The sequence below is a fragment of the Triplophysa dalaica genome, chromosome 1 (genome assembly GCF_015846415.1).
Source record: "Triplophysa dalaica isolate WHDGS20190420 chromosome 1, ASM1584641v1, whole genome shotgun sequence".
In the NCBI taxonomy this organism is placed as follows: Eukaryota; Metazoa; Chordata; class Actinopteri; order Cypriniformes; family Nemacheilidae; genus Triplophysa; species Triplophysa dalaica.
Window position 1 is genome coordinate 10,168,280 of NC_079542.1, and position 25,399 is coordinate 10,193,678.

At 38.8% G+C, this 25,399-nt stretch overlaps 3 protein-coding genes across 6 annotated transcripts in view; all 3 read right to left on the minus strand.

Moving 5' to 3' along the window:
- Positions 1–8,700: 8,700 nt before the first annotated feature.
- LOC130417189 (E3 ubiquitin-protein ligase TRIM39-like) lies at positions 8,701–13,320 on the minus strand. The gene is made up of 8 exons (XM_056742524.1): positions 13,201–13,320; positions 12,878–12,943; positions 11,671–12,229; positions 11,440–11,535; positions 11,093–11,326; positions 10,102–10,249; positions 9,975–10,001; positions 8,701–9,860 (listed from the first exon to the last, which is right to left on the minus strand). The coding sequence occupies exons 3-8, from the start codon at positions 12,223–12,225 to the stop codon at positions 9,313–9,315; spliced, it is 1,608 nt and encodes a 535-aa protein (XP_056598502.1). The 5' UTR covers positions 12,226–12,229; positions 12,878–12,943; positions 13,201–13,320; the 3' UTR covers positions 8,701–9,312.
- A 291-nt stretch (positions 13,321–13,611) lies between these two features.
- Positions 13,612–17,387, minus strand: ankrd46b (ankyrin repeat domain 46b). Its single transcript, XM_056742538.1, has 4 exons — positions 17,306–17,387; positions 15,157–15,499; positions 14,599–14,757; positions 13,612–14,458 (listed from the first exon to the last, which is right to left on the minus strand). The coding sequence occupies exons 2-4, from the start codon at positions 15,465–15,467 to the stop codon at positions 14,242–14,244; spliced, it is 687 nt and encodes a 228-aa protein (XP_056598516.1). The 5' UTR covers positions 15,468–15,499; positions 17,306–17,387; the 3' UTR covers positions 13,612–14,241.
- A 985-nt stretch (positions 17,388–18,372) lies between these two features.
- The window catches only part of col4a6 (collagen, type IV, alpha 6), a 70,367-nt gene continuing 63,340 nt past the window's right edge, over positions 18,373–25,399 (minus strand). For all 4 annotated transcript variants that reach the window (XM_056742512.1, XM_056742495.1, XM_056742504.1 and 1 more), the window contains 16 exons: positions 25,105–25,227; positions 24,696–24,877; positions 24,544–24,607; positions 24,362–24,436; positions 24,152–24,256; positions 23,959–24,066; positions 23,726–23,797; positions 23,527–23,646; positions 23,300–23,416; positions 23,050–23,211; positions 21,981–22,079; positions 21,688–21,840; positions 21,448–21,564; positions 20,583–20,774; positions 20,160–20,446; positions 18,373–19,810 (listed from right to left, as the gene is read on the minus strand). In XM_056742512.1, coding sequence (XP_056598490.1) covers positions 19,550–19,810; positions 20,160–20,446; positions 20,583–20,774; positions 21,448–21,564; positions 21,688–21,840; positions 21,981–22,079; positions 23,050–23,211; positions 23,300–23,416; positions 23,527–23,646; positions 23,726–23,797; positions 23,959–24,066; positions 24,152–24,256; positions 24,362–24,436; positions 24,544–24,607; positions 24,696–24,877; positions 25,105–25,227 — 2,237 coding nt within the window. In that variant the 3' untranslated portion in view covers positions 18,373–19,549. The remainder of the gene's footprint in view (positions 19,811–20,159; positions 20,447–20,582; positions 20,775–21,447; positions 21,565–21,687; positions 21,841–21,980; positions 22,080–23,049; positions 23,212–23,299; positions 23,417–23,526; positions 23,647–23,725; positions 23,798–23,958; positions 24,067–24,151; positions 24,257–24,361; positions 24,437–24,543; positions 24,608–24,695; positions 24,878–25,104; positions 25,228–25,399) is intronic.

A 25,399-nucleotide genomic window follows, 5' to 3' on the forward strand; every position in this document is an offset into this window, starting at 1 on the left:
TATTGTCTATTGTATTGTTGTTTTAACTGTATATATTCATGTGAATGCATTTATGTGAAACTGTACACCTATGTGTTCATTTGTGCTATGTTGGAAATATTAGGGCTGCCATTCACTTTGTTCAGGTCATCTTGGGTATTGGGCAGTGTTCTGTGGCAGCTGCCTGCTGACTGACCACCTGCCTCGAGATTAGCTGGTGAAGGACGCTGTGGGGATTTAAATACCGGTTTATAGATGAGATGGAAAATAAATGCATTAGAATACCTGTGGGGGTGAAGAAGAAAGTGACGTAAGTGGGTGGTTTTGTGGGCTAAGACCCTTCAGCGGAGCACATGCTTCACTTTCCAAAACAAGTTCATATTCGATCCCCCAGCACTCTAATACCCCAAACAGGTTAAGACTGGTTTGTATTAAGGTGACTGAGGTTGTGTGGAATTTGAAAACATGTATGAGCACAAAAAATGATTGATTCACTAATTTCTTCCATATTTGTGTGACATTATGAAACTTTTTTCACAAGACGGTAGCTATAGTGTGAAACAAGTTAATGTAAATTTAAAGGTCCAGTCAGTAAAATGTAGCGGCATGGCTGCAATTTGCAACCAACCGCTCACTCCACCCCTCCCATTCAAAACACTACGATGGCTGACAGAACATGCTGAAACTGTATGCAAGGGGACCCGCGGTAGTAACAAAAGTTCAAAAGTAATAAATGTGATAATTTGTAAAAATTATCTTAAAAGACACAAGATGTAAACATCATAAACCTTTGTTCATCACAGAGCTTAATTTTTGCGATCTTCCAAAAGTCTACAAAATGCATAGCCTACAATGCCGGGTTAGCCTAAAAAAAACATCTCTGAGGCACTGGATTGAGTTCCACTTCTAGACCGCTGAAGTATAAAGTTTGCAGCACCGTAATACAGATAGGCTTTTGGGCATTTACTTCATAAATTTTATGACACAACACAGAAAAAAATGGCTAGTGCCATTTGAGTTTTTTTTTCTGGTGGAGAAAATGGATGTGTGGTGTGAGAGCATGAGAAAACAGTAGATGCAGGCACCAGAATTTTACATGGTATTGGTGGCATTGCAGATACTAGTATAGAAATAGTAACAACCTTCAATATGACCTCTCCTTTAACCCAAAATATCGGTTTAAACAGCCAGATGTTTTTTAATTGGATTTAATGTAACTATACATGCATTTAATAGAATGCTGTCTGTAAAGGTGTTTGCACATAGTCAGAAATTTTCGTTAGGCACTTGGGTGCATAATACCTTTATATTTCGTCAGGAGCAGCGGGGATTACTTTTGTATTGCTTGTATCTGCTTTTGACCTTTCTTTATTATGAAAGCTCTTATAAGCTCTTATAACATCAATCAGGTCCTGCACCTATATCTGTTAGTAACCCAGACGCGCAAACGCTTTGGTTACGATGGACACGCAACCAGTTTGTTTTAGGAAAGGTGCACCTCTCATAAAAATTAATCAAATGAAGTACATTTTTTATGTTTAACTACGACTTTGAGTATTGGGATCGTGACACAAGGAAAAAGTGTATATATTTTTTATTAAAATCTCAAATTTGAACAAAATCCATATTTTTCCTGTAGCTAAAAATTGTTGTCATGTGATTAGCTGCTGGTCCATTGATGTCATGTTTTGCACTGCAAAAACTTGTGCAGGCCAAGCGCCTTTTTCACAGGGGGCGGGCTCAGATCCGTGACGGAAACGCTAAGCGCTGAATTTAAGATTGTAGTTTAGGGAAATCTTAAATGACCGTGGACATGCAGACAATGGATGCTATTTGTGGAGAACATTCCTGGCATTTGCAAACTGAAGCCCGAACAAGAAGAGTGATGGTGATGGCCGTACTCCCGACAGGTTTTGGGAAAAGTTTAATTTATCAACTGTTACCGATTGTCATCGAGAAACTTGGGAGGCCAAAGTCCGGCAAGGCAATCATTTTGATTTAACCCACCTCTGAAACTGACGATGTTCCGTGATGGCAAGTCCATGGCCTTCCTCTGCTTTTTTATTGGTCCTTGGAGTTTTTGAGGTTGTAATCTATCGGTCTCATTTATCTGTCGAGCTCGAAATGGCTACCTTTTGATAGGTCGGTGTATCCGTTCTTTTCCAGTCCTTGAATATTGCCATGTCATGCTTTAATCTTGCAATTACGTTGCAACATTTCCGACAGACTCTAAATGAAATAAAACTTGTGTTTAACAGAACTAATCCTACCTTTGACAGTTGGCTGCAAATATTTTCTTGTTTGTCTCTATTGTCTCTACATGCATTAATTATACGGTGGGATCTGCAAAAGTCGTTCAAAGCCATCTTCACTTCGGTAAAACAGGACTTTATTACCTAGACTAGACACATACTTATCTAACATACACACACATACAGTTTAGCATTGGAAGAAGGTTTAAGTTGAAGCACAGAGAAGAAAAGAGCATGGATTTATGGCAGTATATGATATTCAGATCAATTGCCTTAACAAAACATAAGTTTCTTCTTGTAAAGCACCTTTGTTAAAAGATTAATGATGCTCTATGCATCCATTAATACGGCTAACTATGATACTTGCATGTCTTGCCCATCAAAAGAAAAAAAGTGTCCCGATGCAGTTTGTTGAGGCTCCAGTTGATCTTGGGTGGAAGTGATCAGAGTGAACCAGTTTTATGCAGAGGATCTGTATCTTGAAAGACGAGGCCACAGCCTGGCACAAAGTTAAGGGTTCAGGTGAAGTCTTCTAGTCCATCCTTTATGGTTAGTTCTACCATTCTAGAGGTGGCACGGACAGAATCCGAAACAAAAAGAAAAGCAAAACTCCAGAAGAGAGGGACGCGAATGAAAAAAAAAACAAGAGGCACTCCTTGTGGTCTCTTTTAAGCTGTAAGGATGTCACAACCTACAGAGGTGACTGACCCAAACAGGAGATGGCAACTTTGGAGGAAAAGTTAATTGTCTTTGTTTTCCAACATGGTGTTTTGTATGTAAAAGCTGATTGGATGTTCACCAGGAAACTTCTAAGAGAATAAAACTAATATGAAAAGAGTTACCAAAACATAACAAACATTAACATTAAGGGTATCAGAAATGCAGCTCATAGACACCAAATATGATCTACATATCACCTTGGTTAAATGAATGACTACAGATCTAATAATTCTAGTAGTTATACACACATTCATGGATACTTTGGATTCATGTTTAAAACAGACATTACAACAAGAACATCAATACATGGAAAGGTTATAAATGAATATATCTACATTTCCATATAAATGTATTTAGGATTGTATGTCTATCCCCAAAGTGAGTAAAGAGAGTTCTTCTCCCTACATTCCATTCGGTCATAAAATACTCTTATTTTGATGGTTTGGTGTGGGTTGCTATGGTCACCCGAGTTCTGGTCCTGCATAGTTGTTAGTTGCAGATTGGGGTAGACGCCGTGGAGACTAGTTTCCTGGTTGGGTGAGGTGTGTTGTTGTTATATTTAAGAAATATAACTAGTTATTACATGTCTGATCGGTCTCAGGCACTGCACTGGGGTCTCATCTTTAGACTGCAATGTAATATTGTTAAATAAATTGCACTTAGTGCTTGCTATTAGAATTAAGCCGGTCGGCATTAAAGCCAAGATTCACATTTATAGGCATCAGTGTTAAGCCAGTTGGCTTGGTAGCCAAGGCTCACATAGTCATAAGCCACTAGTCTTAAACCGGTTGGTGAGGTAAGCCAAGGCCCACATAGTCATAGGCCATTAGCGTTAAGCCGGTCGGCATGAAAGCCCAAGCACACATAGATAGTGATACATGCGGTTCACATAGTCCTTCGGGGCACCAGCAGTACATATGTATCGGCAATAGATCTGTTGGGGGTGTTCCTGTCCACGGCTTGAATTTATCTTTTCTGTGTCTCCTGCTTAGATGGGTTTTTTTCACTATATGTGCAGCAGCAGCATTCCTTATATGCACACAGCAGCATGTTGTGGATATATTGGCAGTACAAGTCTCCTTACTTGCTCCGCCACAGCAGCAGCCTAGCAGATCTATTCCGCCATGACCAAATAAATTATATGTCATGCAAACTACTACGCTAAACACTCAGAGTTGTCATGACAGAATAATATTTCTTAGTCAAACAAGAAAAACAAAACACTGCATTGAATGCACAAACAGCCATCCTCCCAAGATGGCGCAACATCCAACGCAGCGTAACGTCCATTAACAAGCTCTGCTGTTTATGCGAGATTACATCTAATGTCCCCGCCAAAGGAAGTAGACGCCTTTAGAAAATTGTTAGCAACTGCCGTTATAAAGACACAATAAGGCTTTAAATCACAGATTCAGTGTCGTGATGCAGAGAGCCTATTTCGGGCGCGCCGCATCCGGTGTAGATACGTGCTGCAACCCAATTCGCCTACTTAAACTACGCTCTTAAAGTATGTACTGTTTTTGTTAAGGAAAAGAATATACATTTTAGTGAGTAGCAAACCTGTATGGAAACGTAGACTTTCACAAACATCAAAATACAGTTCTTCCTTGCATTTAAGTATTTATTAATTTATAATTTTGTATGTATGGTTTACTGTATGCTTGCATTTATTAATTTAGCTCCAAGCTGTTACAGTGTTCATCATGTGTTGCAAATGGAACGGTTTACAGGTTATATATTATATAAAGTGTATAGATAGAGATGGCGGGGATTTCACCTTTTCACTTGGTTGAGCCCGAGTCTGACAAAGAAACATCCGAAGACGATAGTAGATAATATATAGACGATAATAGATTGAACATTTAAATTAGCCGGGTCCATAGATAAACAAACTGTAATACCCCAGAAATAACGGTACATGTTAACGTTAGCGTTAAATGCATTAGCTAAATGCAGACATATGGTAAACAAATATTTCTTGAAGTTCAGACAAAAATAAATAGTCACACTTACAGGTTGTGATTTAGTGGAGCTAACAGGTCCAAATTAGTTTGGTATTTCCCCCTCTTTCAAGGATAGTCTTTTAACATATCCTGCAGTGAACGTCCCAAGATTATTTAAGCAATCTTCTGTGAAATGACGCGGGCACAGTTAAACCCTGGGGTTATACTCCTTTGGTGTCATTTGAAAATGAATTGTAACCATTGTTTCCTCAGAAGTTTTTCCTTTGGTAGTTTAAATAAGACACACCAAGTTTCACAACGTAGAACACAGGTTTTAGACGGCACATGCATCACGAACGAGCGACAGTGTTTTAGGGGAGGAAAGGGTGAAGTTTTCGCGCCAGTCCCATCGAAACGTAGGCGGGGTCTATGTCTAGTGACGTAGATACAAGGTGGTTAGAGACACGTCTCGTTTCCGTGATTCAGAAACGACTCCCTTTTTTACAACCCAATAACTTTGTTATTTAGTCACCTTAGGACGTACAACTTGGCAGACTGCTTACTTTCAAACACGGCAACATAACACACTGCATGAAATGTAATTTTCATGATCTAATGCTACTTACTCTTTAAGAAAAATAAATAATATTTCTGTCAAATGTCCGTCAGATAATAAAAATACTCTAGTTTACTGTATGTATTTGTTCATGTTTTATTAAGGGATAAGTCTGAAGCAGACCATAAAATAATTATATCAATCAATACATGGGTAGTAGTATATACAGCTGTATACAGATATACACCCAGCTATCGGATCAGTATTACTGTAATAGTATATTTTGAGAAACTAACAGGCAACTTCTGCTCAATTATCCATTGACTGCTACACAACACACTCATCTGAATACTTGTTTCCTCCAGATAGAATGAGACACAACTAGCAATCCCACTGTAAACATGACTGGTGGCCCTATGGTTGGCAGTGGGCAAACCTCTATCTGCATGCATCTCCTGAAGCCTAGAGGGTACTGGTCATGAAAAGACTGACCATCTAAATCCCACAGAAGCACTTGACCACACACCGTTTTTAAATGGTATTTTCCTTTTTTGGAAAGAGTCTTACAGTTATACACGTTCTAAACAACATGATGGGTTAATAAAATCATCTTTCATCTTGGGTTCGACTTTCCTTAAATAAAAATAAATATACTAGGCCTACTTGATGAAATGATGAAGCAGCATATTGTCCAAGTATATCTGTATTTAGCTGCTTCACTAGAAGTAGCTCCTGAGCTAATCACATTAGAGTTTCCATCCGATCATGCTTTGGGGCATGTTACAATGCTGAACAAGCGAAGCGACACAGAAATAGATCACACTCACTTGGCGCTGATCAGCACTGCCTACAGCCTTCCATTTACTACAGTTGAGCTGATGTCAGGAATAGAGCAACAGACAGAACACCGCGCTGTGATTAAAACAAACACCCACACCCCTTGAATGAACCCCTGTCTTCAGAATTAAATGTTCCCTCACTTCCTGTTCACTAAGGATGGTATTTTGTTAGGCTTCCTGCCGAGCTCCTTACCAAACCTTTCCTAGAGACTATTCTCTATTTCACTTAATATTATTATTTTATTTTGACACAATATGCAGAATATCATTATGGAGGGAGGGACAACAGACAGAAGTTACTCTGAGTACATCCTAAAATAGATATTGAAATACAAAGATTGATGGAACACACGATTGAAAGGCTGCAAAAGCCAAAGTGCATGTGTTAAGTATGCCAACATCAATCAATATAAATCTATTCTCATTGATCAGTCAACCACATGTCTGGCTATGACCCTCTAGCTATTACCATTAAGACAAAGATGATGATGGATAGATAAGCTGGACAAACATGCTGTACTGAAAATGAGACGCACTCTTAGACACTCAGACGCTTTACAGCACCTCTCCCCCTATTGGACATTAGGCAGAATATAAAAACGCATTTACTATAGACACCCCTTGGTGGGAGAGAGGGAGGGGGAGAGATGATGATGTTGTTACTGTGATCTTGCTGCATTAGTGTTACATTCGGTTATGTTTAATGTTAAATTGCCTGAGGGAAACTGACGCTATAAGGGATGTGGTGTGTAAAACAGCCCTTTCTGTAATGGACCACATGGATTTATGTGATCTAACAAATGACAAGCTTACATGCTGACCACCACTTATCAACTTATACTACAGCTTTCCTGTGGCTCAGTGGTAAGAGCATTGCGTTAACAACAAATTTATAGGATAACTCAATGCAAGTCGCTTTGGATAAAAGCGTCTGCCAAATGCATTAATGTAAATGTAAAATAACAATATTACTGTGTAATTCACAAGAATGGGGTCACGGCAACTTCGGTTCTTGAATTAAGTATGAAACGCCAAACAGCAAGAAAACACCAAGAATAGTCTCCATACATAAAGCCCTTAAGATCCATTTAAGAAAAGTTCATTACAGAGAAGTGGATTCAAAAAATGAATAATTTTATATTGCTGACAGATATCGTGGTGATTTGCAGGTTCATAAGCTGTAAGTCAGATATAGGCTACCAATAGGGTTTAATCAGGAAATTAAAAAATGCATTAAGAAATAGGCCTGATTCACATTTCGCGTCTAATACCGCGCGAAAAACGCGAGCTGCACAGCGTTCTCCTTTTTTTCCAAAAGCGCCTGGACTTCTGTCGTCGATAAGCAACCATGGACCACGATACCCGTTGAGATGAGGAGGGATAAACAAAGGATATTTGGATTATATGCAGTGAAAATACCTTGCAATAACTCTGCTGCTAGATTTAGTTATGCGGCGATCATCTGTGTCTCCATTTTCATTGAACTTGTCTGGTTGGTGCTTGTCACATGACCTGCGGTACGTTTGAGTTTTTCGCAAAAAAAGAGCGCGTCGCACCACGTCTCGACCGCCTCGCCCCCTATTTCCGCGCGGCTGCTGAGCGCCTACATTAAAAAAAAACGAATATGCACGTGGAAAAGACGCAAAATGTGAATCGGGCCTGCTCAGATAGAAAGCGTCTTTTGCTGTGAGACGCGCTTCTTTTGAATTGTGCTTGCTGCGCCTCGCGGTTTAGGCCCGATTCACATTTTGCGTCTTTTCAGCATCATTTTATGCATATAATCCATTTTCCCACGATCAGCGCCGGAAGATCTCATTCAGAGTGATAACGCTTCAATCTGATGATGAATGAAGTTTTGCTTCACTTCCATTTGGGACGATACTACTCTTCTGAAATGCATAAACTAGATGATTGAGTGCATAGTTGAAGTGTATAGTATATCATTTGGGACACAGCTGGCTTCCAACAAGGGGCAGTTGAATTTCTCCAGCTGACACCCAATTAAGGATAGGCTACATCCGTTTAATTGTGTGCTTGTGTTTGTGTGTAAATAAAAATGGAAGTAATAAATATATTTCTAACTTAAATTCGGGAGTAATCACCGACTTTGTTTGACGTGGATAAATATACATGCTTAACCTCAGTGTTATCACCATAATAAAGTTACAATTATTCAAGTACATTTATCTGAAAACAAACGAGAAAACGAAAAACCAGAGAATCAAATCAGTGGAGAAATGAAATATCAAGGCTGAAGGGTGAGCAGAGGTGACAGGAGGCGCATTTGAGACTCCCAGTATTAATATGTATGTACTTTAATGGCTTCAGTAAGTGTTGTGTGGTTGCATGTTACCAATTCGTTAAAAATCTTATGTGTAAAAAAGCATAATATAGCAAGAACATTGCAGAAATAAATAAAGAAGTATATTTTATTTCCGCCTACTACTGTTTGAGCACCAGGGGGAGCCATGCTGCAATTAACAAACGGGTACATTGGAAACATAGGCTAATACAACAGCATCACTAGCACACAGTTGCGAAGTTTTTATAAGAAAAGAGATGCGAACGAGATTTTTTACATCTACTTTGATTCTTTCTTTTATTTATATGACATAAAGACATTGTATGAGCTAAATCTTAAACTTTAAACTGCCGAATTGTTTAATCCTGTAGGTTTACACGCTTTCCTCAATGTACTCACACATATGAAGCTTACAATTTCCATGAGCTACTTACGTGGTTGCGAATTGAGAATGCAATAAAAACCTTTTTGCGCTTTCGTGTCAAACACCTGGCTTACCTCATAAGCCAAGTCGCTTAAATAAAACATCCACTACCGTTTCAACAGCGCCACTCAGTGGCTAAAATGGAAATAACACAGCATAACACAGTTTGGCTCCAACAGGCATATATATATATATATATGTGTATATTTAAACCTCTGTATAAATTTATTTACGGACATTTCAATATTTTCAGATGATTCTCTCAGCTTTCATATCTAAAAGGTGAATAATTTCCTTTCATTCACAACGTTCAACAGAAGTGAAGACCAGTGGGTCTGCATTTTTACCCAAAAGATGTAAACATGGACAAGCATATGGGTAAAGTTTCTCAGTGAAGGTCTGACCGCTATAAGAGTAGATGTGAGATCTGGCATTTACATCATAGAAGGAGACAAGACCTTCCTCATAATCCACAAATACTCCAACCTTTTGGGGCTTCACCTTAATATCAAGCTGTATAGGGAGATTATCACTAACATGATACTCATCACCATTCCTATGCCAAAAAATCCAGTATCCATTATTTGGGCTCAGTGAGATAAGTCCTTTCCTTTTTATAGACTCTTTAGCCACCCCTATATCCCAGTCTGTTTTCCCCATGACTTGCACCTCAAAGTAAAATTTCCCTTTGGAGAATCCCTCCTCTCCGAGAACACTAACACGCAAACTGAATCTTTCCTCACTGTCTGGAACATTCTGCTCTTCTCCTCCGCACCACACTTGTTTCCGATCTTCTGACAAAATGATAGTTGGATGTGCTGTGGTGGGGTTTAAAGTCACATCGACTGGCAAACAAGAAGTGAAAAAACGAAAAAATTTAAACTTTTTTCAGAGAAAGAGAGATAGTGAATTGTTATGATAGATATTATACCATTGAATATTGAAACAGGGCAACACACCTGCATATTTCTGAATCCTCTTAAGTTCTGTTTGGAAAATAAACAATATATTGTTAACTGAACTGGCAAAAATTACTTATATTAACACAGATGCAGCATATAGAGTAAGTAATAAATTAGCATTTACTTATGATAGGAAGCTCCTCCATTTGATTGCGGAATGATTCCTGACATTGTAACAGTGTTTTCTTCAGCGGCTCTGTATCTAGATGTGTGTTACAGTTAAATACAGGCAGGGTGTTGTGCCGTGTAGGTCTACAAAGGGACTGCTTGGCCTGTGAAGCATAAGAAGAAGTGGTTTATATGGGCAGTGGTTCTTAACTAGGTTGCATGTCTATCTTAATATTAACAATAATTAAGCATTAGTTTTATTATTCTGCCACTTTTATGTTAATGGGATACTCCGCCAAAATTAAGAATTCTATCATGAATTAATCACCCTCAAGTCATTTGACATCCCTCCGTTAATATTCAGAACACCAAATAAATTAGTTTTGTTGAAGTCAGGGAGCTTTCTTAATCCTCCAATCCTGCGATGCAACCACCTTTCAAAGCGCAGAAAGCGAGTAAAGACATTGTTGAAATAGTCCATGTCACTCCAGTGGTTCATCTTAAATATGTTTTTGTAAACGAACATAAAAACGACATTCAACAATTTCCTGACTTCTGTGTTAGTTTTGCGCATTCATGAGAGCATCCGGGTCAGCACTGCATGGCGCATGCATCTATGCATATTAGCATAAGCTAATTTCAAAGATGTCTTACCTCACTTTCTGCGCTTTGAAAGGTGTTGTAGTCATTAAGGGAGTAAGAAAGCTCACAGAGCTCAACAAAACTATCTTATTTTGAGTCCTAGGGTTGTGAAACGACTTGAGGGTAATTCATGACAGAATTTTTCGGCAGAGTAGCCCTTTTATAAATTAGCATTTTTGGGGGCCTTTAAAGCCCAATGTGGTCATTTAATACATGTCAGTGTTTGACTATATTATATGATATACTATATTATACCACTATATAATACCAAATGATTTTGTCACTGTGTTGGGCTGCCACGTTTCTAATGTCAAATCTGGGTCTTGAAGCAAAACAACAAAAGAACTTCTATGTACAGCACAAACCTGCAGGATGTGGAGATGATCATCAGTATGCAAGATCTTCTCAATTTCAGCGTCTCTTGACTTTAACTCTGTGATGTCCTTCTTCAGCTCTTTAGTAAGAGCTCTAGCTCGCCCTTCAGCCGCTTCCCTGTCCTCCTCCATCACTTCAAGAAGTTCCTCCTTGCTTTTCTCAATGCAGCTCACCAATGCCGCAAAAAGTGCCTCAGTTTCTGTCTGCTCTTTCTCAGTGTTTCTCTAAATGAGGAAGCAAAAACTTTAACACATCAAATGTACATTTTATGGTAATGCAAAATGCAATGTTTGTATTTTTAATGAAGGTTATGTTTTAAAACATATTGTGGACTCACATTCTTGCACTCCATCAAAGCTTTGATCTCTTCAATCTTTTCTTGTTTATCCTTTATCATAAGATGTATATTCTTTTGAGTTTTCCTTATCTCAGCCTGCATACAGAAATCCCAAACAATGAAGTTCAATAAAGTGTCTAAGGATCAATACAGTAGTATAAGGAAGAAATATCTGTTGTCAAAAAAAGTAATTGTGTGAAATGACATAATAGACATGAGTAACATAAATACCGCTTTATTTCCACTCTCCTCTTCTAGAGGAACGATTTCATGGCTCTTGTGGTCTCCCTGGGCGCAGAAATGGCACACACACACCTGATCACTTCTACAGAACCGATCCAAAGGTCTTTTATGATTCTGACATATGTGTTCCTCAAGATTCTCCACAGGGTCAATGAGTGTGTGCTCCCTCAGTTTTGGTGCAGTTTTATGGGGTTCCAGATGAGTTTCACAAAACGACGTTTCACAGTTCAGACAAGACTTCACCGCTCTTTTGCACTTCCCCATACACACATCACAGCGCACCATTTGCTCTCCATCATTACTGCGCTTCTTAAAGTGATCCACAAACTCTCTGAATGTTGTGTTGACTCTGAGCTCAGGTCGCTTTTTGAAAGTCTCCTTGCACATCGGACAGTTATAATACTGAGTGCAGTCCCAGCATTTCTTGAGGCAATCCCTGCAGAAGTTGTGTCCACATGGAGTGGAGACGGGATCAGTGAACACTTCCAGACAGATGGAGCACTGTAGCTGCTCTTCAGACAGAGCGCTGCTGGAGGAAGCCATACGTCTAAGAAACAGTAAGACTGTTGGATTAATGTCTAGATATTGTATTCATAAAAAATTGGTTCACATCAGCAGCTAAACACAATCACATACAGCAATGCAAGGGTCACAAGAATACCAACATGTAATGCAAAATAGACCTCACAATATACACCAAATATATTTTATATAAATTAAACAAATACACAGAATATACACAGTATAGTATATGGGTAGTTGACAGATAAATTGCATGTGTCCTATGGTGTGACATAGCAACCTGTTAATATTTGTTAATACAATGTTAATACATTGTTTAATATTAATTTAAAATAGCATAAAAGAGATTTTATCTTGATTGTTAGTTTTTTGCCGTATCACACATTATTATATTAACTACCCAAACAGTCTAACATGAAGTAATCTCCAGTTCTACACTTTCGCTCCACTTTAAAAGACACTCAGAGAGTATTTGCACAATACATACAGCAAAAATATAATATATTTTATATTTAACAAAATACAAATATATTTCGCCCCAATGTTAAAGATCTAAGACACTGTTAAAGCAAAACGGTTTAATCTGAACATATTTTGCAATTCTACTTGAAACATTGTTACTCGAAATGCAACAAAATGAAACCATTTTTCTTTACGCAGGGGATTTCCATACCTTGTAAACTGATGTTAGGGAGAAGAAACAACTCTATGCAGGAAATCAACGTTACTCGCTGTAGGCCTGAAATACACATGTTACAAATACTGTTTGTATTTTGGGCAATAACTGTATCAGCAAGACAACTCCCAAAACACTGTAATATCAGTCATGACGTCACGAGGTAAAAATCTGCCTTTTTCTCTCATGCTTTTAGATCAGCTGTCCTAGAGAACATGACGTGAGAAATAACTGATAAATGTTTACTTTGAATGCGCTGTACGTCGCTTTGGATAAACTAGTCTGTCGAATGCACAAATGTAAATGTATCTGTTACATACCTGCTCATTTTCTCCGTCAAAGAGATAGAAACCATCTGCACGCCGCCATCGTACACAACGGCGAACTAAGTTCGTGGCTTTTTTAACTTTCGTTTTGTACATTATTTAATTCAGCTCCGGGCTCCACCTGCTGTCTGTTGTGTGTTGTGCTCGGAGAGTCCCTAGTGTTTCCGAAACGCATTTACGAGATTCTATACTGTACAAGCAAGGATGGCAGAACTTGGTGTCAATGGAAAATAAGTCGTGTTCATGTTATAATAAATATTCTCCATATTAGGCTGCTTCTAAAATATCCCAAAGTGCTGTCATGTCTTTCACTCATTCGTTTTATAAATAAAAAATCATACATCTATAAACACATTTAAGGTCTTTTTCTCACATTGACTTTTAAAACTTGTAATGCAAAGTGGGTATTTCTGATGAGAAAAAAATGATATTTATTTGAACGTAACGGAATCATTTTACATATACATTACAGGATACATAGCATTAATATATAAATATTTACAATTAAACCAATAATAAAACGTATACAATGTTAGCATATGGTATCTTTAAAGAATTAGTTTGTTTTGTTAAGCAACATTTTTAACAATATTTTACATAAAACGCAGGTAAAACGAAGGATTAAGTTTTGACATGGCAAGATTACAGTATGTGCTGTATGTAGTATCTGTCATAACTACACTTCATTACAGACCAAACATATTTTGCGAGAGGAAAAATAAGTACGGCTGAAGTGACACCCTATGTAATGTCATCTAATGCAGTTTACATCAACATGTAGATATTTAGTGGACATTAAAATATCTGTGAGAAATGTATACATCATTTGGTGTATGTTTGTGATACGTTAATAATGTCCCCATGAATAATTTAACGTTGCAATACTCCTTCATAGCTCAGTCCCCGTCTGTGGACAGCTCCAGTCTACCCCAGCTGTGAGAATGACAAGATCATTTCTAAACTTCAGGTTAGACCTAATCTTGTACTGAGGAACCTTCAGCATCCTAGAGCATGCTCTAGATATATAACAGGCCCTCAGTGGACCAACTCAAGCTGGCTAGCAGAAAAGGGCAGTACACCGCTGACATAGTACGCAATGCCCAGCGAGAGGAGAGCGATGACCAGAAGCAGAAGCAGGACCCTCCAGAAGCCCAGGTCCTCCACAAACTCCTGCCAGGTGGAGCGAAAGCTGGACAGCACACCCTCGCTGTTCTGCAGGTTTGGATTCAGCAGTGAATGGCTCTCCATTGCACTAAGACAATCAGTGTTAAGAATAGAGATATCAGGGTCAGTATCTCCTAAATGTATCAAATAACTATTATGTCAACGCAACATTTAGCTTGTCAATATAAGGTGATTTAGGGTGAAGGATGCAAGGGGGGATCATCTGACCTTTCACTCTCAGCCATCTGCATGGCTTCCAGTTTAGAGTGGGTTCCTCTGTTGAAGCCCTTTACCTCCTGTTCTTCCAACCCTTCCAGGAGCCGTATGGCATCTTTATTTACTCCTCTCCTCTTAGCCAGAACCAGTGGGGTCGAACCATTGTGGTTACTGTTCAAATGCAATTGAATAGTTACAATGCTTTCCAAAATAGCATGGTTAAAAATGACCACCTTGTTGAAAAGACAACATCAATTCTAATGGTTTACAAACAACACAATAAACCATCGGCTGTTTATCATTAAAACCAATACAAAATTTAATAAAGATTATTAATGTTAATTAATAATACATTTTTATTTCAAAATCGTCACATTTTCTATACATTTCTTTCAGCAAGATTGATTGTAGCAACTATTGTACATTTCTAAATGTGTATAGTTTATTGGTAATGATTTTTATTCTCAATTTTGTAAATGATATAATAAAGGCTTGATAGACGCTTGAAGAACAATGTAATACATGCTTTCATGATAAGACGCTTGAAGAACAAACAATGGCAAATCTCACCAAATATCAATTTTAAGCCCATTGGACACCAGAAACTGAATGGTATCCACGTGTCCGCACAGATGCAGCGCAGTGTTGCCCTGATAGTCGGTGGCGAGCAGATCTGCGCCAAACTTGTGCAGAAAGCGGCAGATGTCAACGTTACCCCGCGCAGCTGCCAGATGTAGACCTGTACGGCCCCGGTGGTCACGGATGTTGGGGTCGCAGCCGGTCTCCATCAGACGCCTGGCGACACTCAAGTCCCCATCAATGCAAGCCTGCAGTAATGGTACACTGGTCTGCGACAAGTCATTGATGAAGACATATGACATGTCCGACTCGCTCTCCGAAAATTCCAGCGTACCTAATTGTATTAAAAATATAAGTCTTTTAAGAATTATATTTCAGGACCAAAATAAAAATACAATAGAAAATACTAAGATCACATTTTAAAAAAATAACCTTTTTTGTAAAAAAATGTTATGATCCGTTTTTCATTTTCTGTTTACTGATTAAAACCATGGTTATTCGTAATGGAAATCAGTTTAACAAATACAATTTACCACAGAAAATTAAGGAATGAAGATAAAAATGATAAAGAAATGCTAATCAGGTAAAAATCCAAATACATTTTTTTTGTATACTTTAGTACTAACTGAATTGGTGTATTAATAATAACTATAGCCCGGTTTTACAGACGAGGCTTAAGGCTAGTCCCAGACTCAAATTAATGTTTGAGCTGTCTTTACTGAATATAACTTGCCCTGAATATCTTAAAATATATTAGTGCCATTGTTTTGTCTCAAGATGCACACCAATATTGTGTAAAGTAAGACATTTTTATAAATACGAAATAAATATCTTACTTTAGATAAGCCATATAGTCCTGATGTAAAATCACAATTTTAACCCAAGCTTTTTTTATATAAGTGGTCGAACATAATGTAAGTGTTAAAAACTGAAAACGCCCTTGTTACTGAGATTACATCTGTCATTGTAAAAATCACGCCATTCAAAATCACGCCATCTGAGAGGGTAGTAGGCTGATTTTTTATTTTATTGATGCTTAATTAACAACAACAGATACATGAGACAAATACAAAAAATAACAACATGGCATAAAAGAGGAAAAGATAATAAAAACTATATACACAGGAGTATTCAGCCTAACAAACAACATTGTTAACACACAACATATACAATAATTAAAGGTCTAAAGAAATTTGTAATTCAAGTCTTTACAATAGTCCACCCTTCTCCTAGCTTTAGTGTTCCCTTACACCCTTCAATGTTTGAAAATATTGACAGAGCTCAAATTTAAAGTAGTGAAGGGTTCATGCCATGTTCACTTCAAGGAAGTGAGTCCCGACTGTGATCACGTGATTCTGGATTACGAGTTCTCGCGACGCATTTCGAAGCAAATATGGAGCGTGTTCTTTACGTTACCTAAATGTAAGTACAATCATTTAGTTTGTATTTGTTGTACACTATTTTTGTCAGTGGTAAATATGATTTAAGGTGGTTAAAATAAAGTATAAGATAATTCAGTTAATAGGAAATTATGTTTAAAACAGCAACTTGTTTATAGGATTCCTTTATTAAAAAAAGATAACAATACTCAACAATTATTTTTTTAACAAACGAGCGCTGGATTCAGAGTCCAACTGCGGCGTTGTCAAGGTAACGTTTGGCCAGACACGCCTTTTGTAAAGTGTGTTCCAAACGCAGACACGATACCCTAACGTTACACCCTTCAAAGAGCTCACTTCAAGGAAGGGAGCAGGCCATAGGGATGTCCAGTTCTGTTTGGAAAATGCCCATTATAACAGCGAAACGTTTAACGTTACATGCAAAATAAATCCTTAATCCATCACTCAATCATCATGGTTTGCAGTACTGAGGTCTCAGCATCGGCCAGACTACTAGATGCAAGTGTAAACACATCTATATCACACCCATGACGTCTACAACTGAGATTTATTCTTTTGAAGTGACAACATGGATTACTGACATCATCACTATATATAGCTCTGCGCTTCACATGCACTGTAACGTTACGTAAAGACAAGACTGCATGTGTTTACATGCACACGAGGTGGTGAACACTAACTTTATATATAATGGTGTGATTGCAATATTGAAACACTCTAGAGAAGCATTTGTAACTTACCTGTATAATGTAGCACAATCAGAGGAGAAATATATGCAGTCAGTCCTGCCGATTGTGTGTTTACGAATTGCTTGCTACAGTCTGTGAGTGTATGTTTGAAAGTGCACACTGCCCTCTACAGCATTGGAGTGACACTGCGGAGATTTTTTATGAGAAAGATTTATCAAGTACCAGTTCACCAAAAAATAACAAATAATAATAAGCTGTTACAATTTAATTTATTTGTTCTGATGAACATCATTTATATGTAAATTATGTGTCATTCGTTATGGTTAAACACTTGTACAGAAATGTTTACTGTGTAAATGTGTACAGGGAAATGTCTATTGTAATTCTTTGTTACTTAATTTACAATTCTGTCTCATATCTGATATACTGCCATGTAGGGCGGAACTGCAGCCACGTTTTTCACCAACTGAGTGACAATAAAGGTATTGGATTTGAACACATAGAAATAGGTTTGGCAGAATGCTTGTAACCACAGTTCTTGGCCACCATTGACTACCATAGTAGGAAAACATACGTTGTAAATATCTTTATACTGTTGAACTCAAAAGAAGATCTTTTGAAGAGTGCAGGAAAACAAACAGTTCTGGGGCACTTTTGTCTACCATTGCAATTTCCCCTACTCTGGTAGTCAATGGTGGCGTAGAATTGTACAATCATTCTATCAAATATCTTTGTGTTCATCAGAACCAAAAAAAGTTTACAACTCTAGGGCATGTAAATGCAGACAGAATTTTTCTTATGGGTGAACTGTCCCTTTAAGGGTTCAATCATGTTGAATTTCTGAGGTCTTTTCTCAGACGGCATCACATGAAAGACGTGGCAATAAAAAGGCAAAGACACAATTTGACTGTTTAAGAGTATTTCTCTGAAATCAATGTAATATACTACATACTGTAGATGCATTTAACGTTGGCATTCAGATCAAACATTTACATCCCTTTATGGGAACAATTTTGGAAACATACTCTCATATTTACTACCAAGAGTTTGCCCAGCAAAATCTAACATTATTCAAAATCTGTTAAAACAACAATAAATGCTAATTGTGTGAAAAGCCAATCGTCACAAATGTACAAACTTTATTTTTGAAAATTACAGACAGAAATAGGGAAAGCTTTCCATATTTATAAGTGTATAAAGTCTCTTAGCTTAAATGTATTTTTCCATCAATGAGGGATGATGTGAATGAACTATAATCTAATCACTTACAGACACAAGAGAAATTGCAACAGAATTAAAATGAAATGTGTTCAAGTAAACTACCAATGAGAGACTGAATGGCTTAGTGGTCATAGTGGTAACATATTACACAATTATTAGGAAACCACTTCACTTAGTATTACTCTATATACCACCTCAAATGCACACAGTGAACTAGACATTTTCTTAGAAAAGGTTTCGGTTCGAATACAAATATAAAAACAATCATTTTGATATGCTTAAAGAACTTTTGATATGCTTCACATTTCTGTTCAACCCCATTTTTGTTGGGAATATGAAGTCGTGAATTATGAAGGATAAACAATATCCATAAAATAACAAGAGTATCACTTATATTATATTATTGTTCATATTTGATGGATGTTCTCACTAATGAAAGAAAATCACTTTGCTAAATATAACTAAATACTAGAAGGACTATGTAAATTTACTTACATCAGTTGCATGTGATTTTTCCAGATATAAACTTCAGTGCAATTCATAAAGGATACATATTTTTGGGGATAGATAAGTCAGTCATTTCAATTGATATTCGCAAGGAACAATTTCACTCATTCATATGGATTACAAAGTGCTGGTGTGTCCATTTTGGCCAACAGTAATGGAAGCACCAAAACAGGCGTGTAAAGCCAATATGTACTGTAACTGAAACGCAGTAGCAACCAGCTAAATAAGATCTTGCTGTATGAATTCTTTTGAAATCTATATTGTGTACCATTCGGTGCCATCCACTGGGATGCACTCTCCGAGGTAGCCGTAAATATATCCAAAAATAAAAAAGCAACATGAACAGACTGTAGCACCACTGTTAATGAACATGTAAGAAGAAAACTCTCCCATTATTCTCCTACTATAGTGTGGGTTTTCTTAATCTCTCCTTATCACTGCTAGGTGTCTTATATATATATATATATATATATATATATATATATATATATATAGAAGGTCAACAAATCACTTCATCCTCAAAAGCCTCCTCGACTTGTTTTGATAGTCACTTTTTTCTGCTGTGCATCACAAGATCTTCATGCAGACTTGACAGCGACTGACTCGTGAGCGATACTGATCTCCTTTCAGTGTTTCCCCGGTCGGACCATCGGAGAACTGTTCATTCTGATTCACCGTGGTCAGCCAGAAACTGTACTTGTTGAGAAAATAGTGACATGTGCCTTGAGCACCATTGCACTCGATGAAGGGTGTGGCACGGAAATCCTCCAGACAAGAACCGGGTGACATTAAAGACTGGCCTCCACCTTCCCCACCTGCGGCTGTGTGCTGAACGAAAAAACACAAAGTTATTTTTGCTCTAAAAGTGATAGTTTGCCTACAAATGAAAATGTTGTCATTTATTTAATCTCATGTCATTCAAAACCTATATATGGCTTTTTTTCCGGTGAATCAAAAAAGAAGAAATTTAGAAAAATGTCTCATGGGTTTTGTGGCAATACAATGGACACCAATGGAGACCCAAAGCTGTTAGGTTAGCAACATGTTTGGAATTACATGAGGGTGAGCAAATGGTGAAAGATTTTTCATGTTTGAGTGACCTATTCTTTTAATACGGGAAAAAACAGCTGTGGCTAATGTAATAGTGTACAGTATAGCACAGGGTATTAGTTTTTACCATAAGGAAGGAGTAACCAATCCACAGACTTCTCCAGCCCTGAGGACAGGTAGGTATGGTGAGATCCTGGCTATGTACAGCGACTGCTCGAGATGGAACCTCGCACACTGAGCAGCGGCTGATGTACTGGGATATCTGCTGACCTGCTACAGGCATCATAGGAATAGGCGCCGTGGTGGATAGCCAATAGGATTTATCGTTGCGGCTAGCATAGTGACAAATTTCGTTGGGTGTGCAGTACAGGAAAGGGATGGTGCTGAAATAAGGTAGGCAGGACCCAGGTAATCCTGTGATGAAAAAGATCAAATGAAACATAACTGCATCCAAGTGCCTATATTATGCACCCTTGACACCTGAATAATAGAAAACGATTACGCTCTGTAAATTTCAGAGTATTATTTTTAATTGAGCCTAGTGTCTTACCCAGATCTTGGTTGTGTGCTTTCTCCTGTCCCTCCACGTAGAGCAAACTGTAGCCCTCCCACAACTTATCCATGCCTTGAGGACACATGGGGACGAAGCTGGACTGACTGTGTTTTACCAGAGTAAAACCAACACTGACACTGCGTGACGGTGTACTAGGAGGACCTGGCAACCCTGGCTGGCCGCGGGGTCCTGTAGAGGTCGTGTCAAACAAGACAGTTGCAGTGTTATCATTCGCACATACGTGATTACACAATTTTTGACAAAACCTTTGTACTGTGTACGGCACCAGATTTACGCACAGGCATTCTAAGCATGGAAAAGCAAAGATATCAGCATTAAAACAAAGACTTAATGCAAACATTTTTCCAATCTTCATGTATGCTGGACACTTAAGAAAGGGGACAGAAGGAAAATAGACACCTTTGAACTGTGGTGCTGGAAGCGCATGTTGAGTGTCCCATGGACAGCAAAGGTTACAAATAAAACATTCTTAGAGCGTGTTTAAACAAAGATATTGTTGGTGGACAAAATTACTCAGCAGTGGCTCTCATACTTTGGCTATATCATGCGAGTTAATTCCTTGGAAACATCCTTAATGCTCGGCAAAGACAGCGGAACAAGTAGAAGAGGCCGACAAAGAACATGTTGCCTGGATGCAGTAAAGGCGGATACAAATATGATGACTCATAAAGTGACCAAAGGTCGGCCTTGACTGAATGACGGGAAATGACGCTTCACATGTGCTTACGCTTGCATGTCCAGGAGGACCAAATTAAAAGGAAAAAATCTATTATCATTGTTGTTTTTTAAACATTTACAAAGTTTACTTTTAAAACCGTGAGAAATCTTTGTTAAGTCTTACCTTGAGGTCCTGTTGGTCCTTGGAATCCTGAAGCCCCGGGGTCACCGGAGAGTCCTGAAGATCCAGAAGGACCGGCTGGACCGAGTCTGCCTTGTGACCCCCTCACACCTTTGGGACCTTGAAAATTAACAGCAATAGGCGATGAGTTTTATAAGCTCACGCAATGCTAATATCAGACCAAATGATCAGACCTACATGTAATATATTGCATATGTCGAATAGCGTATTAGAATCACTAACCTGAGGGTCCTGGACTGCCTGGCACGCCTGGTATTCCTGACTGACCAATAGGCCCACGACGACCCGGGAGGCCAGGATCACCAGGCTGTGCAATAGCAGTTGAGTTTCCCGTTTGGTAGACATAACCTGGTCTCCCCTTAGGACCAGGATAACCTGCAAATGATGTTTGCACAAGGCGTATGATGTACAGTTTAACTCCAAAGTTTCTAGAAGGATTTTTAGAATACAAAATGCACATTGACATGTTTTGAATGAATGTGAAATGGCGTGTTAAGGGTACAATATTTACAAACCCCTTTCCCCTTTCAATCCTCTGCTGCCATAACTCCCTGGTTCTCCTATGTCTCCTGGTGGTCCATCTTTACCACTATAGCCAGGATCACCTCTTTGTCCTTATAAACCCAGAAAGAAAGAAAGCTTTACCTTATGGATTTATTACAGTGTACAGTGCTCTGAAAAAGTATTTGTCCCATTCCGGATTTTTTGCACATTTGTCATGCTTAAATGATTCAAATCTTCAAACAAATTTTTATATCACTCAAAGAAAACCAGAGTAAGTACAAAATGTAGTTTTTAAATGATGGTTTTATTTATTAAGGGAAAAAACAATCCAAACATTTCTGACCCTATGTGAAAAAGTAATTGCCCCCCTTGGTAAATCATGTATTATCTGTGATGAATTGAATAACTGAGTTAAATATCACTAGCCACACTCAAGCCTAATCACTGCCAGACCTGTTGAGTCAAGAAATCACTTAAGTAGAACCTGTCTGACAAACTGAAGTAGTCTAAAAGATCTCAAATAGCAACACATCATGCCACGATCTAAAGAAATTCAAGAACAGATGAGAAACTAAGAAATTAAAATATTTCAGTCTAGAAAAGGTTACAAAGCCATATCTAAGGGCTTTGGGACTTCTGCGAACCACAGTGAGGGCCATGGAGAAAGACATGGAAAAGTGGTAAAACGCACCAGGAGTGGCCGGCCTACCAAAATTACTCCAAGAGCACAATGACGACTCGTCCAGGAGGTCATAAAACATCCAAGAACAACATCTAAAGAACAGCAGGCCTCTCGTGCTTCAGTTAAGGTCAGTGTTCATGATTCTACAATAAGAAAGAGTGCAAAAATGGCATCCATGGGAGAGTTCCAAGGCGAAAACCACTGCTGACCATAAAGAACACAAAGGATCTTTTCACATTTGAAAAATATGATTTTTTTTGATGATCTGGATCATTTAAGACTGACAAATATGCAACAACAAAAAAATCAGGAAGGGGAAAATACATTTTTCATAGCACGGTATCCATAATCATGCCATCTTGTCTTACGAATTTTGCGTCACTACACAAAATGAATACCTTTGAAACCAGGACGGCCGGCAAATCCCGGGGACCCAGAAATACCAGGGTCTCCACGTGGTCCTGGTGTACCTGGTGGTCCAGGATAACCAGCATCTCCTCTCTCTCCTTGAACCGTTCCAGGGCCTGGTGGACCAGGGAGACCAGGAGGACCAGTGGGACCTAAAAATACAGAATTTCACAAGAGCTGTATCATACCAATTATAGAATAAAAGTAAGTGAGAAATATAAAAACAGATCCGTCACATACCTTCCCGTCCGTCTAATCCTGGAAGTCCAGGGTCTCCGAAAGGACCCGGGATGTTAGAGGGACTAGGTGGGCCAGGAGGGCCCGGATTTCCAGGGTAGCCTCTCAACCCAGGAAAACCTGCACATTTTTATTGTACAATCATCAAATATGTATCATGTACATTAGCTGATCATAAAAGCAATGATCCATTGCCGTGCTCAGGGGCTCATAACCATCATGTTGCTCACCATTGTCTCCTTTGATTCCCCTTTCTCCAGGGCGTCCAGGGGCTCCCGCCACCGATGAGCCTCTTTCTCCCTTCAGGCCAGCTGGACCATAAGCACCAGGCCGACCGCCTTCAACCACACCTGTAGACATCATAATAAGTTGAACAGATGTTTGCTCAAGTTTAAGGTTTAAGAATTAAGTGCACTTGGATTCATTTACCTGGAACTCCAGGCTGCCCCTTGGATCCTGGAAGACCATTGAGGCCATCTAAACCAGGTGACCCTCGAAAACCTGAAATGATATTAGGTTGTTTCAGAAACAGCATCACAACAATCGTCAAATACATACAGATGTGATGGCAACCTAAATATTTAGCTTGATGTCAGAGATATGTAGAAAAACTGAAAATTGTGTTGTTTCTTCCAAGGTTTGAAATGTCATTCTTGATTGACCTTTCCCTCCGGGTGAGCCTGTAGCTCCAGTAAGGCCTGGCCCTCCATTACGCCCATTCGCTCCTGGATAACCGGGCAGACCTCTAATGCCCGGGACACCTTGTGAGGCTATGAACAAATATAACCATAGACATTACTAAAAAAACCTGGAATCATATCATCAGTAATGCGGCTGGAAATGTCTACTATGTACCAAATCCCGGTGCTCCTTGCTCCCCACGAGGACCTTTCTGGCCTTGAAATCCAGGGGGTCCTGAGAAACCAGGGTCACCCACATTACCAGGAAGCCCAGGACGACCTGATTACCACAGAAAAAAAGGACTCAATTCAATACTCCTGGAGTCATCATGGTAACTGTAAAGATACGGAATGAATGTCAATAGGTCATATCATATTTCCTTACCAGAATATCCAGGCTCTCCAATAATACCTTTGGCTCCAGGGACCCCAGGTGATGAATAGGTGTCACCTTTCTCACCTCAACGACAAAAATGTAAAGAGCATTACTGATGGCTAAGACACAGCTTGTCAAAATATAATAAATCAAAATTCTACCTACTGTAATAGAATGATCAAAGATCTTACCTTTGGCACCAGGCTGTCCTTGAGGTCCTGAAAACCCTTGAAGTCCAGGTGCACCATCATCACCCTGCCACAGTGAAAACACACACAACATGAGACAATGTTTCCAGGAATATCTCTCTTAAAAGTCTTTTAAGAACATTGAAAGGTTTTACCCTCAGACCGGTTGAGCCTGGAAAGCCAATGACACCTGGTGATCCTTTTGGCCCTGGAAAACCAGACGAACCAGGAATGCCTGGGAATCCAGGCTGGCCAGGAAAACCTTTCACTCGGTCTGCCAGACCAGGTAGTCCAGGAAAGCCTGGACGTCCAGGTTGCCCCTGAAAACCTTTATCACCTGTTAAAGAAACATGTTTTCTTTTTACATCTTTTGTAATCACTTTCAGCCTTACTCAAAGCTCTTTTATTAGACATTGTTGCCGATTTATACTTTGTAAATTTTGTATGTAATTTAGGATACAGCTGATATTTTTAATACTCACTAAATGAAAGTCAAATCTCAACCCTGATCCTTTCTAATAATAACTGCTTTAGTTAATTCTAATGGTGTGGTTGCTTTTGTACCTCTTGGTCCTGGAAAACCAGGCAGTCCGTTGCTTCCTGGGTCACCTGGTTCACCCTTTGGCAGCCGCTCTTTTGGAATCAATGGAGGAGGGGGTCCTGGAACACCCGGAGATCCACGATCCCCTATAACACACAAACATTTGTTAATTGATTTAAGTACTTATTAGTTGTCACTAGACTGTATTGTCTTTTGAAATATTTTAACCATTTATTTATAACTAGACTTTTAACAGTCTTCTATGATTTGTACACTCTCAATAGAGCCGGCCCTCCCTATATGCGAACTAAGCAGCTC